General features: G+C 37.0%; 1 protein-coding gene across 4 annotated transcripts in view; it reads right to left on the bottom strand.

Annotated features, from left to right (window-relative positions):
• The window catches only part of CTNNA3 (catenin alpha 3), a 395140-nt gene that overhangs the window by 57263 nt on the left and 321252 nt on the right, over positions 1-16625 (bottom strand). For all 4 annotated transcript variants that reach the window (XM_071749099.1, XM_071749098.1, XM_071749100.1 and 1 more), the window contains one exon: positions 11147-11298. In XM_071749099.1, coding sequence (XP_071605200.1) covers positions 11147-11298 — 152 coding nt within the window. The remainder of the gene's footprint in view (positions 1-11146; positions 11299-16625) is intronic.

The raw sequence follows: 16625 nt of genomic DNA, 5'->3' as shown, positions 1-16625 counted from the left end.
GTTATGATGTTTGACCACCCTCTTGGTAAAAAATTGCTTCCTAATGTCCAGTCTGAAACTCCCCTGGAGCAGCTTTGAACCATTCCCACAAGGCCTACCACTGAATCCCAGAGAGAAGAGATAAGCACCTTCATCTCCATCTCCCCTCTTTGGGAAGCTGCAGAGAGCAGTGAGGTCACCCCTCAGTTCCCTTTTCTCCAAACCAGGCATATCCAAAGTCCTTAGCTACTCCTCATAGGGCACTCCTTCCAGCCCTTTAGAAAGGTCACTTGGCCTTGGAGAGAATGGAAACTACTGATAATGAGGATGATGGTATTTTCATGAAAATGCCAACTGTTTTAAATTGCACTCACAGATAGTACTATTGCTGTGTGAATTCTATCCTGGTTCATCCAGCACTTCCCTGATACTGTATGGAAGGCATTTATTTTAGCCAGTATAAACTGGAACTCATCCACTAGTTACCCTTTTCCACAGGGACTGGCACTCTGTGGGAATTCTGGTTTTCAAGCTTTCCAAAAGACAGTTCTTATACTGCCTTAGTATCCGGCATGAGAAATCTGCATATAAACAATGAGACAAACTTTAAGGTGAAAGGAGAGAAAATGGAAAAGGAATAAAAAAAGGATGGGAAGAAAGAAATGAAGAGAATACTGACAGTACAATGTGAGGCAGGAAAATGCCTCGCTATGGCTATGGTTGTGATCATTTAAATTACTTAAAGACTATCCTATGTCTTTAAGGTAAGCCAATCAAGCCACTTGTTGAATGGTGGTCAACAAGAATTTCAACCCATCTTTTGCACCTCTTGTGAGAAGGAGGTTTTTATGGCAACTATTAATAACGCTCTAAACCTTTTTTTGCTTAGGCAGTAGATAAATCTCCAGGCTCATCAACATACCCAGTAATAAACAAAAAAAGGAGTGGAGATGTCTCCCAGCCTAGAACCCATTTATGCCAGATTTGCTTAGTGAGGTGACAAGCTTGTTTTATTTGGTGACCACTGACCACTCCGAACAAGCTGTGTCCTTACACCGGTCCAGTTCACTGGTGAGATCTCACACAACTTCAAGCACATAACTCCATGCTTGAAGGCATTTTAACTTTGCTTGTTGTGGTTAGCTCTTCCTCACTGAACCAGTAAACAATTATTCATCCCTCTTCTTTATTTGCTGAGTATTAATTAAGCCTCACACATGTTTTTTTACACATTTGGAATCTAGCTTCACAAACCTGACCCTGTAGGGTCAGTAAGGATTGCAGGCATACCATGGCATCCCAAGGTTCAGGTGGGATGCCAGACTGGTTCTAAGGCAAAAAGGACAGATTCACTTTCTGAATCACAGCACATCAGCAACAAATACAAGAATGTCAAGAATGTCATTATCTGACATCCACTCATCTGATTTCCTCAATGAGCAACTTACACTGATTATGAAGAAAGTAAAAGACAGGCAATGGTAGGATTAATAAAATAAATACAGATGGAAGAACAATGGATGTCAATTATCCAGCAGGCTCAGACACCAAGCATGTGGCCCTCACTGCAATAGTACACACAGAAGAATGATGATATTCCCCTACCTGTGCTGGCTGGGATCCCAGTGGAGGAAACTTGATTACACTGTAGTACGGGATGAGCTGTTGCTGGAATGGAGGCCATGCAGCTGCTCTGGGTGCAACAGGGCTAAGGCAGTCATATATTGACAAAGCCATTGTCAGGGACATGTAACTGTAATGGCAATTGAGTGATTTCAGCTAGGCCATGGGCTGTACAGATGATAGTGGTGAGTTAAAGGGATCTGTGGCCAAATGAAGAGCTCTGAGACAGAACTGGTACTAGGCATTTACAGGGCTTATTTCAGAATCAGTGCCAAGGTCTGAAGTATTAACACTATTGAGAGACTGCATTTTCCATTTCCAGGCTGGCATTTCTCGTACTCCAGTGAACCATGTGGCAGAATGCACATTTAATAAGAGTATCTGTGATTTTTAACACTTCTGCTGTGTTCCCCAGTTTTAGTTACAGAAATTCAGTCCTTCCCTTTTAACAGAATATTAATTCCGCTTCTCTGGGACTATAATTTACGTTAAACAGTGAGCACCAAGTGGCAAGGAAGAAATACACATAACTCTTTCCTGCTATAAGAAAAAACCCTCAGCAAAGATTTTAATGTTGCAGAAAAAATACTGCCTTGTGCCTAAGTTTCCAATGAGCCACTAAACGAGAGCTACCAAATCATTCTGTAAAGTTCCTGAAAGAGAAGGGTAATTTTGTGAACAATTAAAAGCATAAACATATGTGACATGGTAAAAATATAATTTAACCCCTAAACAGGGAAGAACTGAAATTTTTAGTAGTATGTATGTCAGAACTGTTTATGGCATCCTTTTCTGTGCAAAACATATTGGCTTCTCTGTCTGAACCAGTAACCCCAGCACTTAGAGGCTTTGGTGGTAAGAAATGTAGCAATTTGCCTAAGGCTTTATAGCTTGGGCAGAAGTCAATGCAGATATACCAGGATGGATAATTGCACATTTATACTGTAATGGATACAGCATGCAGCTGATACTCTCACCACTGGTCACTGGATCAGAGTTTCTGAAATCATTCACTGTTTCTGTCTATATATATACATAAAGCCTGTGTTGGGGTTTTTTTTCAGAAATTAAGAAAAAAAAAAAAAAAAAAGAAAACCAATACATCTTTCCCATTAGCTGGCATTTCATGAACTGGAAACCTAAGGCACATTTAAGGAAACAACATTTTTAACTGGAAAAAGAATAAACAAGAGAAGATGGGTAATATGGTTGTGCTGAATGTAAACGAGCAGGCCTAAACACAGCAAACAATGGCAAGAGTATTGTAATATAGTAGTTGCGTGCAGTGTAGCAAGGACCTTGCTTTTACAAAAAAGATTTAGGACATACTGTTGCTTTGGTGGCCCCATCAATTTTCCAGTCTTAACACAGAAAAAAACAGTAGTCAGACTTGGCTTGGCAGGGCCCTACATAACACACTGCTTTCAACAGGAGGTTAGACCAGAGAAGTCTCCAGAGGTCCTTTCCTTCTGTGATCCTCTGTGCATTTCTGTCTTTACCCCCACAAGAGTCTGAGATGAGTAAAATGCACAACAGTGAAAATTAAGTTTTGATTCAAAAGGCACTCCAGTATTTTTATTTAGAAAGAAGGTCAGCCGTAATACTTTGGGACAAAAAGAAACACTGATATATATAGCTATGGGCTTGAATATGGTACTAACCTGATACTCCTTTTAAGTACTTACTCTTGTTTAGTCATCTCCAGTCACCTAGATGGTGTATGCAAGCTGCTGCCTTTGAGGGGAAAGAAAATCTTCATCATCAGACACAGAACACCATCATACACAATCGGTAGCCTGACAACATCAAACACTTTCTCATGTGCATTCCATTAGGGAAAGAGTTGCTCCTCCAACATACACATAAATTGATATGAAAATTCTACATATTCTTGCTTGGAAGGCAATATGCTTCTGACACCTCTATATTACAAGATCACAGAATTATCAAAGCTGGAAGGGACCTCTAGAGACCATCTAGTCCAACTCTCCCACTGAAGCAGGATCACCTAAAGCACATTACATAGGACTGAAACCAGGTGGGTTTTAATATCTGCAGAGAAGGGAACTCCACAGCCTCTCTGGGAAGCCTCTTCCAGTGCCTTGTACCCTTATAGTAAAAAAGTTGTTCTTATGTTTATATGGAACTTATGTTCCAACTTATGACTGTTGCCCCTTGTCCTGTCACTGGGAACGACTGAGCAGAGATGATTTCTCTGTATAGAAATAACATAGTACCTGGATATAAAAGGAAAAATACCCTTATGGGGATGTGGGAAGAACCTAGACTCTAAAATCAGAAATCACCCTGTAAAAATTTAGCAAATGCTCCCCTGGAGCATGGGATCAGGGGTAATAGACAGAAGGACATAAAATGAATCAAAATGTTAAAACTTGTTAGTCTGAAAGTGCAGGAATGCACAAAAGCTAAGTGCTTCCTCTTGTCTTTTATGTTAAAAAACAAAGTGAAACCCAAAAGTCTATGATTCCCCCACTACCATGCTGACTCTTAATTCAATAGTTTAAGCAAAGAGGATCTGATGATGTGGAAGAAGAAGGGTTATCCCTCCTTGAGTGAAATAATACTGTATCTGTGCTTTGGCTTGTCTCCCATGTCTGAGATTAAAAAGGTGAGCATCCACTTTTTCCTCTCCTGTCTCTCTACCTCAGATGTGAACATACCATCTGTTTTTTTAAATCAATAAATTAATCTGGTTTTCTAGTAATTTTTTGTGGGAACACCTCCAATCTTAAGAACAGATATGTGTTACATCAATTATGGCAACTCCAAAATCTAAAGGTATTTCTTATAGTCACAACCTGCCAAGATGCCTGAGAAAACTGGACACAACTTTCAAAGAAAACGAGGTGGGATTTATTTACAGTCACACTTTTTGCTCTACGAATCAACAAAGCCAGCAACACTATTACACAGAGAACCAGAAGGTTCATCTGATTTCTTGAAGATATTAAAATACTGGAATTGGCAAAAAATCAGCCCTGGAGAGTTTGGTATATGGTACATAAGAATGAAATCCAAGCAAAATTACACATTTAGTTGTTTGCCAGAAAATAGAAATTAGCTTTATTTATTTGGGGATACAAACTGACCTGGTTTTAAATGGTGATTAGCTTTTAAAAAAAATATCAACATGTTGTATTGAAATGTATGCAATCTGCATCCCAAAATTGTTGCAGTACAGAGGATTTTGTTAATACATCTATCATAATAAAAACAATAAAATAATAATAAAATATAAATAATGACTGAGTTTATGATGCTAAAAAAGTAAATATTTCTACAGCGTGAGGTGATTTCCCTGGTATATAGTGGGGTAAAGAACACAGACATGTTTGGGAAATATGGATGTAGGTGATTGAAGACATTAAATTGAACCTTTGTGGGATAGTGCTTTAAGTAAAGTTTTGCCCATAGTGGTAGCTCAGGGTTGGTGATCATGAAGTGACACACTAAAAAGCTAAGTAATATGGCAAGGATAAATAGATGTCAGAAGCTTTCATTTGCAAGTATGCGTTCTGGATCATGGCACTGAACAGCTTGATCTGGCCTCTTATTTGGTTATTTCAGCACAAACAACATTCCCCAGCAACACCTTTCATGTCACTCAGGATAAAAACTGTAGGAACAGGTAATCCAACCATCCTTAACAGGTGACAGGCACTTCTTCTAGGCTCTTTTTAAAAAGAACACCAGAAATTAAATCCTTTTTCATTCACATTCATTTTCATTCATCTAGATATATCAATCTTTGGATGACATGATTGATAGAATAAGCAAGGAAAGCATCACTTGTAGAAGGCAGGGCATGGAAAAGTCTGCTTGGTAACAATCAAATCTAGAACATATTTTTTCCTGAATAACAAGCAAAGAAAATCCTCTCCTGGTTAAAACAGATGACAGCATAACAGGTCCTAACAACCGTTTGTATCAGAAACCAGTGCATAAGGGAGCACAAGTGAAAATACACAAGAAAGTTCCTGCCTTCTGACAGGGAAGTTGTCAAGGAGCTGAGGGAAGGAAAGGTCAGGTCTGAGCTACTTAGATCACAAATAGCAAGAGAGGGGTAAGAGGTACAGGTCCAACTGGCCTGCTAACAACCCTTGAAGAAGTCCTTCCTCTCATGAAATTGGTGTAGAACAGAGGAAAAAAAAAAAAAAAAAAGGTATTTAACAAAATCCTCAGTATATATTTTGAATGAGTTAGCATCACTCATAAATTTCAGACCAACAGTGAAGCTTACCAAGACTGTATGGATTGTTCTTTGTCTTTCTTCCCCATGAGGTCTCAGGGTTCTCTTGAAAAAGCAAACTAATACTGCAGTAAACATTTTTTTTCTCAAATGTTTCCCTGCTTTGCTTTCTCTACCTTTAGAGATTCAATTCATGTGTGCTATTGCCTGCATCTGACAGGATCTAGCACATTCCTCCTTCAGAAGTAAAAAAAGATAGAAAACCCTGCATGTGTAGGGCAAATCTGCCATTAATAAAAGAGAAAGTAGAATTTAAACTAGACGCTCTCTAACAGACTGAAAGAGAAACAGGATGATAGGATGGTTTTCACCACTTGCTATCTATGTATCTGGTAAGTCTATGTTCTGAAAATTCCTGTGATATTTGGTGTTGAGAGAAATTAAGGGCACCTGAAGCTCATAAGGTCTGTTATGGATGAACTCTAACCTTTCTTTAAAACAGAATGAAAAACTACCCAAAATTTGCAACTAATGGAAGGAGAAAAAGCAAAACCATCTCAGGCATATTCTGAGTTTCCATTTTAAAACTGATCCCATTATAGACACATGAATGCGTGTCTAAACTCAGCTTGACTTTGCAAAGCAAATAAAACAGCACAGTAAAAGACTATCAGCTAAAGAAATATACAAGGAATGGAATGGAATGATATTGTGAGGATCTAGCTGAAATAAATCTAGGTAAGACAGATACCAAAATGAATGCTTTGCCTCAGTTTTCAGGAGGGGCCAAAAGAGGGCGTGGGGTGGAGGTCATGTATAGCCCAGTGCAAAGAATGGCTGCTCAGTGGCTATAAAGGTACAGTCTGCAGAAGAAACCCTCAAAAAGCTTAACACCATAAACTGAAAGAACTTTTAGTCTCCATGCCTGAATTGTAAAAGAAACAATAAATAGAATACAAATTCACCAGACAGGATTTTTAAGAAATGCATAAAAATGATGCATTTTATCACTCAAGAACCCCAATCAATATATATTTTCCAACTCTCAGAAAATTAGGGAATTTTGTTCAATGTTCCTCATGCACTGCTTCCACAAATGTAAGAGTAGTAAAAGTATTGTGAATAGACTATGTGGATATTTCATCTTCTTCTTCCTCTCTGGAAATCTCATTGCAGTTCACTTGCTTCCTTTGACTTTTCCATATATTTCACATGGCAGAATTCTCATCTCTAGTTCTACTATCTAGTCTAATCTATTTCCATTACAGTAATATTCTGATTAAAAGACTATCCAGATAATGCCCAAGAGTTCCTGGGTAAAATCAAGATACAATTTAACATAACTCAGATGCTTCACAGGTCAAAAAAGGGCTGAGGAATTTGGACACTAACAAACACTTGAAGCTATAGACCCTGGATCAAATACCTGGTGATTTCAAATCTACAGCTACCACTGGATTAATCATTGTGAGGGAAAAAAATGAAAAGCCTCTTAAGGGAAGCATCCTGCAGTTTGAGAAGCATTTCTGTTGTAGCTCATCAGTGAAGGACACCTTCCACTATCTTGTTGCTTTCAAGTGTTATTCACATTATACCTGCAGGTCTGGAATGAATGCTTTCTCTGTGGTTAAGCTTCTGAGTTGAAAAGCATATCTGACAATTTACATTAATAGTATTTAGCATCATTTTACCGTTAGGAACTCCATTTTTAAAAACATACAATCTATGTATACTTGAAATGCTTCCTGAGGAACTGATCTGGAGAGGTTCTGCTTTTACTTTGAATCTGAAAAACTGCCCGGTGTGAATCAGTGTCCTTGTTCATTTATGCTTCTCAAATAAATTTGATCAACAATTTCTTTCCCTGGTTTAATCTTGCAGTCCCTTGTAATCAGCAAGGTGCTATTCTTTGGCACTCTACCAGTAAGCCCCTATAAGTCAGCCACAGAACACACTTATTTCCTCACCTCCTCTGGCAACAGCATATGTCTGAATAACCATCAGATTTACTAAAGCTTCTTACAGAAAGACTGGCACTGTCTGTGTAAATAGATCCTTACTCAAAAAACAAATGCCAGGGTTTCTTCAGCACCCTCTGTGCTGGCAGTCGGTATCTCTAAGGGATGGTGAAGTAGCTGACTATCCAAACATCAAAAGATCCTTTTACAACAGTGTCTCAATAGTAGTATTCATTAATTGGAAAGCTCCACATCAACTTTTCAATAAAGTTTGTTTTTCTTTTTCTTTTTGACCTAAGCTTTTCTCTGGACTCCATAAAAGAATTTTCAGGCATGATCATTTGGGGTTCAAGCCCAGTAAGTATGGACATGTTTACAAATTCACAATCTTTAAAAAAACAAGAGTCCCTGACCTACTATGAGAAGGTGGGATGAGCAATCCTGTCACTAAGGAAGCTTAACTGAATTCTATGCCCTAACCACAACTTTTACCCTATGTTCACTGAAAGTGAAAATGATCAGAAGATCTAACAGACGATCAGCCTCAGTCTGGTTCACTTTGCCAGATAAATCCAACTCATACAAACTCCTCCTGCTATAGGCAAGAATCTTGTAGAGAAACAGACAGGGAGTACAACCCTGTGAAGTGCAGCATCTCGAGCCTGAGACAAGCAGAGACTTCTGCATCAGCAAATAAGGATGGGGGAGTCCAGAACACCATAATATCAAACCTGTTGGTTCTATCCTTGCATTTGGCTTTCCCTGAGCAGAACTCCTAAAACTAAACGGGACAGAAAAAAAGAATACAATGACACCCCCTAGTGTTCCAGTAATTTGGGATGTTGTCTAGCTTGCAAGTGAAAGGTCTGATGCTTTCTTCCTTGTGTCTGAAGCACAGAGGTTCACCCCAGAATTACTTCCAGTCCTGCTAGGACTGGAATTGAACCCATCAAGTAACATCCACATACTGATAAAACCATTCACAACTAACCCTGTGAATAGCTGATATCACCTACCAGGATTTTTAAGGTGTGGAGGAGGAAAACTTTTAATCTGCACTTGATCCACTTCCAAAGACTGACTGCTCACTGACAGAGAAGCAGATGGCATCCAGAATTCTACTAATGTAACATACTCCAGCAGCAGTGCCACTTGCCACATAAATGTGAGTTTCCTTGTAGGCACTCACCTTCCTGAGTAATTCTGCAAATATCTATTGCAAAACTCTTTTATCCGGGTGTACAGAAAAGAGGTTTTATAATTCCCTGCTTAGCAAGAAATTACATCCTTTGAAGTAGACAGTTGTGAAAATAGATCACCAAAAAGGCCTTTTTGAGCAGAAATGGTTCCAGCCTTGACTCCTCTCAAAAGGTACACAAGTTAAAGGAGTAGCAAATGGAGATGTTACTTTCATCTCTGTCATAGATGTGCTTACTGCTGTGGGATTTGTAAATTCTATCTGACCATGGCAGGATGGTATGAAAGCTAAACACGAGAGATGCTGTAAGAGCAGAAGCCTGCTCAAAATTAATAGTGACAGGCACAAAGAGAAGACAACTAGACACATAAAGATCCTTTGAATTCATGTGATAGGAGCTGAATATAAATTAAAATATGATCAGGAAACTCCTAAATCTAATAAGAATATTTTTAAAATGCTGCAAGACTGAGAATTAGCAGAAGGGCAATAAAACAACTGCAGGCACATGTAATGAGTTGGATGGTACAGTTGCATCCTGTATCATGCAGTTAGATGCTGAACAATGCAAGCAGACCAGGTTTGAGTGAGTTCTTTAGATAAAGTATATCAATATCTAATTTTTTATGCCTGGCTACACACATGACCACCAGATAAAAAACCAAACCAAAAAAAAACAACAAAACCAGAACGACTTACAAACAATCACTTCAAGATAGGGTCATCTAAGGCTTACTTGCTGGCAACCAATAAAAAATAACTGCAGATGATGTGAAAGAAAAGCTCACTACTTTGAGCCTTCCAAATTTCTTTATTAGCTTTAATGCAACAACTAGATAAGGTTGCTCAAAGCCCTGTCCAGCCTGACCTCGAGTGTTTCCAGAGATGGGACACCTATCACCTCCCTTGGGCAACCTGTGGCAGTGTTTCACTCTCATTGTGAAAATTTTCTTCCTTATACCTAGTCTCGATCTACTCTCTCTTAGTTTAAAAACATTACTTCCCATACTATTTTCAAACAGGCTTTGATTAAAAGTGTTCCCATCTTTCTTATAAGGCCCCTTTAAGAACTGAAAGGCTGCAATAAGGTCTCCTGGAGCCTTCTCTTCTCCGGGCAGAACAACCCCAACTCTCTCAGCCTGTCCAGATAGCAGAAGCATTTCATACCTCTAAACATTTTTGTGGCCATCCTCTGGACCCACCCCAACAGGTCCAAGTCTTTCTTATAGTAAGGACTCCAGACGTGGACACAATACTCCAGGTGAGGTCTCATCAGAGAGGAGAAAGCCTCCCTCAACCTGCAGGTCATACTATCCTGTAACATCATTCTCTATTTAAAAGAAATGAAGAATCTTTTCCTTACCTTCTTTTCAACTAAAAAGACAATGCAGAAGAGAGTAATCTTTTGAAAAGTGCATCTACTTTTCAAATTACATTTATTTAAAACCAAAAATGCTTAACATACAGATGTTGCAGTTCAGTTGTGATCTTGTATCACCTGAAATGGGATTTATGGACTGAAAAGAACTTGGGGAATATTCTGCACCTGACAAAATTCTATTTCAAATTTTAAAATAAGCTGAACTAAGCTGTTCACAGGCATTTTCTTGAACTTTCAAGAAGAAAAAAAAACAACCCACAAAAAACCCCCCAAAAAACCCAAAAACAAAAACAACAAAACAAAAAACCAAACAAACAAAACCTAATCAACCAAAAGAAAAAACAAACTAGAAAGATTACATTGACTGTGATTGTGTAAGACTGCCAGAAATGTGGCTGTTAAAGTCTTCTGGAGTGAAGCTGACAAAAGTCCATGAGATTATCAGGATCACCTGAATATACTCTTCATTCCACTCAGTAAGGCAAAGCTTAAAGAGATACAAGCAAATTTGGGTTTCCAGCCATAATCATTATCAAAATGAATGAAGAACTTTATCAACCAAATCTAACAAAGTATTTTTACATAATATTCTGGTCTGGTACTCAACACAATTCCAGCTTCCTTTAGTTATAAGAATGTGTATCTCACTACAACACAAATTTCCCAGAGCAGTTCAATCTGCCTATGAGCTCTGGGGCCTTGTTCACATGCACAATTCTAAAATTTCTCAAAAATGCCCTATTGTGCTGAACTATATACCTTAGAAATTAATATTAAATGAACAAACAAAATCTTACCCGAATCATCATGACTGAGCATCTGATGTTATGAATTGTATCATAAACCTTCTTAGAAATGTCCACAAACTGGTTATCATCAAACTGATGCACTGTGTTCTTGCTTAAGCTCTCCAATGCAGTATTTACTTGACTAATAAACTCCGGAATCACTATTAAATAAAAAAAATCCAAACAACACACATACAAACAAAATTCACTCAGCATAAAAAGGAAAAAATGTAATTTTTCATTCTTCACTTCACATTGATTAAAACATAATTTACAAACAAAGCATTATAGTAGTAACATGATTAGTTTTAAATTGAAACACAATTGTAACTTTTAGCACTGATAAAAATTCACTTTGTATATATGTAAGCTGTAAATGCTTGAACAGTACAAGAAAACAAAAGTTTAAAAAGGAGGGTCAGGGAAGCATATGTAAAAACTTGTCAGTCATTTCAGTACATAATTTTACCCAAACAATATAACCTGTCTGAAATAATAACCTGTCTGAAAGCTGAACTACTATTAAGCAGACTCCTACTATTTCAGAATCTGCTTTTGGTCTGAACTGAGACAAAACAACTAAAGGCCTGAGGCTTATGCTCCAAATTGTAAAGTTCCCCAACAGTAACCTGGACATAGGAAGGCAGTTTACCCTGTTTGACTGAATTGAATATTATTAATTTGAAATCAGTTTAATATTAACCTGTGTGTTCCCCAAAATGTCCCAGGAATTTTCTTCTGCTGCTTCATGGCCTTATTTTGTATAGTGACCTGGTACCACTATGTCTCTCTTGATCCTTCACATCAATTCAAAGCAAAAGAAAACCAACACATAGAATAAAGAATGAAGATGAACACAGATGGAAAAACCATTAAGCAAAGAAGGACCTCAAACAAGTACAGATCAAACTCAATTGCAACAATTCCTCTCCTGTCACTTGGGAGATTGAAGCCAAGAAAAATGGAAAGTCAAGGGACAGAATTCAACTTCTGTAATATTCAACATAAATAACATAAACCTTGTGGAACAGAAGCTCTTTTCAGGCAATGTGTTGGTTTCAAATACAAGTATAATATGCTTTGCATCCCTTCCTCCACAATTACATGCTGTTAATTCATAAACTACATGAAAGCAACAATACCAATACGTTAAGTATGAATCATTCGGGGAAAATTTTGAAGTATATAATAAATTTTTAAGTCAACAGGACTTCTGAATTAGAAAACCTGGTAACACATACTTTACATATTAAGAAAGCTGCCTAACATTACATCAAGAAAACCACATAAACCTTGGAGACATTTAAATTCACTCTGAAATTACAGTAGCTTCACTATCTTTGAGGTCAGCTGCTTCTCTCTAGAGCGCTTAACAGTTACATCATGTGCCAGTTCTCAGAAATAACAAACTGCAGTTATTTCTGTGTAGTGGGAAGGTTCATTTTCTTCTGTAAAATAGGTCTCCACAAGTGTCAGACAAGTAGATTGCATTTAATTTGAATCATAGAATATTTAAATCCCTTCTTTAAGATTATCACCTGAATTACTTTGCCTTCTGAAAAAAATCAGTGGGAAGAATAGATTTCTCAAATGGTATGGAAAAAGAGAAGGTATGCTTTTCATTAGCAACCAAATGGAATAAATAGGGAGAGCAAGTGCCTATTTATTTTTATTTTTTTTTAAGAAACACAAATATATAATTTCAGATCATGATTTTTATTTTCCTCCTTAACAAAGATCTCAGCACCTAGTATAAGAAAATAGTTGCAAGCGTGGCAATTTTGAACTGAGCAGTCACCTCATATGTTTACATAGAATTAATAATTAGCTCTTCAAATCCAAAGCAAAAATCATGCAATGGAGAGAACATAGGAAGTTTCCAGGAATTCAAGCTTTTCATTAGTACAGTCAAAACCATCAGGTGTTCTCCAGAGCCTGCTACATTCTCACTTCTCAGTTCATTGTACTTCATCCTTTCACACGCAGTACTGTAAATCACCAACTCTCTGCTTTTCTGTTCCTGCCTGCAGGCTCCTCTTTACAGGACAGGCTCAGTGACCTACTCAGGCTTCATCCTACACTCCATCCTTATTCCACAGGGGTATTAATGGCCTTTCTACAGCTCCTCCCAAGGCCAAACTCACTATCATAGTGTCTTTCTTCCTTTGAGTAAATATATCACTTAGGAAAAAGGATTTTACACAAATACTTTCTCCACAGCTCATATGCTACTGGTGGAATCAGCACTAAACCAGAGGCTGCACGACACTGTAGAAATATGATCTCAGTGCCTTCCCTTTAGTAACATTTTTAAGGTGGTCACTTTTCATCAATATCATTTTTCACACAGACAATTAAAACACAAGAATAAACTGTAACTCTGAAATATGTACATAACAATGTATGTACATGTTATAATGAAGTTATAAAATAATTCTTATAATCTGGTCATTTACATGTTGTAAAATGGGGTAATCCCCTCAAATTGAAGGATCCTTTTTTGACTGCACTGGATTTATTTAAGTTTTGATTTCCTAACCTACTCTAAAAGAGGTTTTGGTGGATATATGAGTTCTTATCCCTGGATCACTGGCATAAAAATCCTTTACTTCATACACTCTCAAATGGCTTAGGCATCACTCTGCAATACTGCAGTGAGTGAGCTAGAATTACATTAATAAAATGCATCTTTGCTGTATTCTGCTTTATTTTTCTAGGCAGCCTAAATATAGAGGAGATACGGATGCAGGTAAAAAACCAGTTTGGACAAGATATATTTTTTTTCCATTTTTTAAAAGCAAAGGAAAATATAACAAGGTTTACATAACATGAATAATTTTAAGTGTGATACAATTGAGAAGTACTATAATATTTTTGTGGCTTTAGTATTAAAACATTTTGAAGAAAACATTACCATTTTTATTTCATTTTTTTGCCTACTTTTTTTTCAGTAAAAATTATGAACAAATTTGAACACCTGCAATCCTGCCTTTCCTTAGATAGATGGTGTGGGAAGAGGAAAATACCAATACTGCTCATAAGCTTCACACTAAAAGTCCCCAGATTAATTTGCAGATTTCATGTGCAGATTTCAATGTGGTTTTTGGAACCAAAACCACATTCTTCACTCTTCTTGAAATTAAGCCTATTTTTAAAAAATTAATCATATTTTCTCTAGCAGTTCTCTTATTTTTAATAGACAATACTATTTGTCTTTCCTTGTAGTCCATGCCTCCTCATATTTCTAATAATTTTTGCCTGATTTTGTCATCTTCAACCAAAACCAACTAATGAATCCTGATTGTAATTTAATAGCTGCCACAGCTGAACACTTAATTCAGAGGCTGCTTTATCTGTATGCCACAATCACATTAAGTAATACAGAAAATTAAGTTTGCTAATCTTTTTATTCCAATCAGCAACTCCATACCTGTTATTTTTAATTAAAAAATCATCAGGACATTAGGTTTTCAACTTCGCAGAAGGTCAGTGATAAGAGGTGAAACCATGAGCCATTCTCCTTTCACTTTTTTAATTAAACTGTGTTAACTTATGAACACCACTTCATCAGTGATCAAGATAGCTTGATACTGAAAGAGCAACAGTTTTCACAGCTAATATGTCCTGATGTGTGCAACACTCAGCTAAAGAATTCCCTGGAAAGATTAGGGTACACAGGCATGGAAAGACATGATCTCCTAGAACTGATCAAGAAATGATGATGATTTCTTCCCCTCCCACCCTTCAAAATTTTATGGTTTTTAATTGGGGAGGAAAACCAAAAAGCATCTGACAAAACTGGCTTCATTTATTTGACAAAGGAAAAAAAAAACAACCCAAGAAGCATCTTCATGAAGAATGAAAACACAGATTACTTGTTTTTCACCATTCTGACACTCAAATACTGAAAATAACATTACCTGGTACTCTGCCATCTCTGAAGAAAAATCCCTAGGTCCAATCCCTTGTGCTTATGTTGGAACAATAAAGTCCCCTACTTCAAAAATGAGCTCAAAATTATTCTAGACACCAAGAGCCCAGGAGAACTCATAAAAGTCAAAACCAGAGATCTTGTAACGTATGCTACCAAGGAAATTATCCTTTGGAGTTTTGGGGATTTTCCCTTCTGAGTGTCAAGGACCCAGAAGGTCCAAGCAACTCTGGAAAGCCCCCTCAGATACAAAATGTTTTCACTAAGTATTCACATTATGTTTATTAAAACTGACTGACATTTAAAGGAGAAAAAATAATTCCGTTGATTTTTTGTGGGATTTAAATCTCCTGATTAATATTACTATCTGTGCTGATGCATAATTAAATTTGCATTGAGGTCTAACATGTATTTTATTAAAGCACAGGTAACACAGAAAGGACATAACCCATACAAACATTATATGACATTCAGAACACTGCACTCCCACACTGCACACACAAAAAATTAATCAGAACCCAACGTACCACAGGAACTTGTACCATTTTCTTTCTATTAAGAATCAAGCATAAAAAATATTTTTAAATGTCTCTGCCACATTCACTTCCAAAAATCACATGCATGTGCTCTGTCCACTAGGGTTTAAATAGTAAAAGAATATTTAAATGTATATCTGATATATTATGCTTAACTGTACATATAGAAGCATGCTGTTGGAGTGGATGCCATTATTCACAGGTGTCACGGTGGAACAGCATGAAGAAACATTTTTGGGAAATAGTGTCATTAAAAAATAATAAAAGAATGATTAGTATTAAAAACTCTTCATAAGCACAGCCCCACATTTCTATTTAAGACTGTTGTACCATGTTTTATTTTTTACTCTTTAAATTCTCTTCAATTGAACAATTTCTATTTCTAGTCAAAATTTTCTTCAAACTATAACAGGTTTCTTATATGTCTTCTATATTGTAGTTTCTAAATACCACACATCATGCTACAAAATCCAGTGGTTTTATTTGAAACCAGTTATCATACAGCAAATTACCTAACATATTCCTAACATCTAATCATGTTCTTGGCTCATCAACTCATTTCACAGCATAGGTGTTTTTATTATTATGAGGAAAATCCAAGGCATTTTGAACAATGGAAGGAAGACAAAACTAAAGCAATTGTTCTATTTCTTTGTAAAACACCCTGAAAAACTGAACGCAGTTTTTCACTGCCATTTCTTAGGAAGCACCTCTGAGCTTTGAGAACTGGATCTAAAATGTGTCCATTCCATAGAGGTCTCTTATTTTTGCATATGTGATCCCACTGGGGATGGATACAGGCCTTTGATGAAACCCCACATACTGCAGCATGTTAACTCACACGCTTTTCTAAACACAGAAACTACACTGTCCATCACGTCTGAAACTCCTCTTTTTTTCTAAAAGTAAAAATGTAACACTTAAATTTCAGAGTAACATTCCACTGATGTTTTAAGTTTTTTAAGGTAAAAATCATCAAGACCTGTTGATTAGGAAAAAAAAAAATTAGCTATTGTTGTAA

The sequence above is a fragment of the Heliangelus exortis genome, chromosome 7 (assembly GCF_036169615.1).
Source record: "Heliangelus exortis chromosome 7, bHelExo1.hap1, whole genome shotgun sequence".
Classification (NCBI taxonomy): Eukaryota; Metazoa; Chordata; class Aves; order Apodiformes; family Trochilidae; genus Heliangelus; species Heliangelus exortis.
This window is presented reverse-complemented; position numbering and strand designations above follow the sequence as displayed.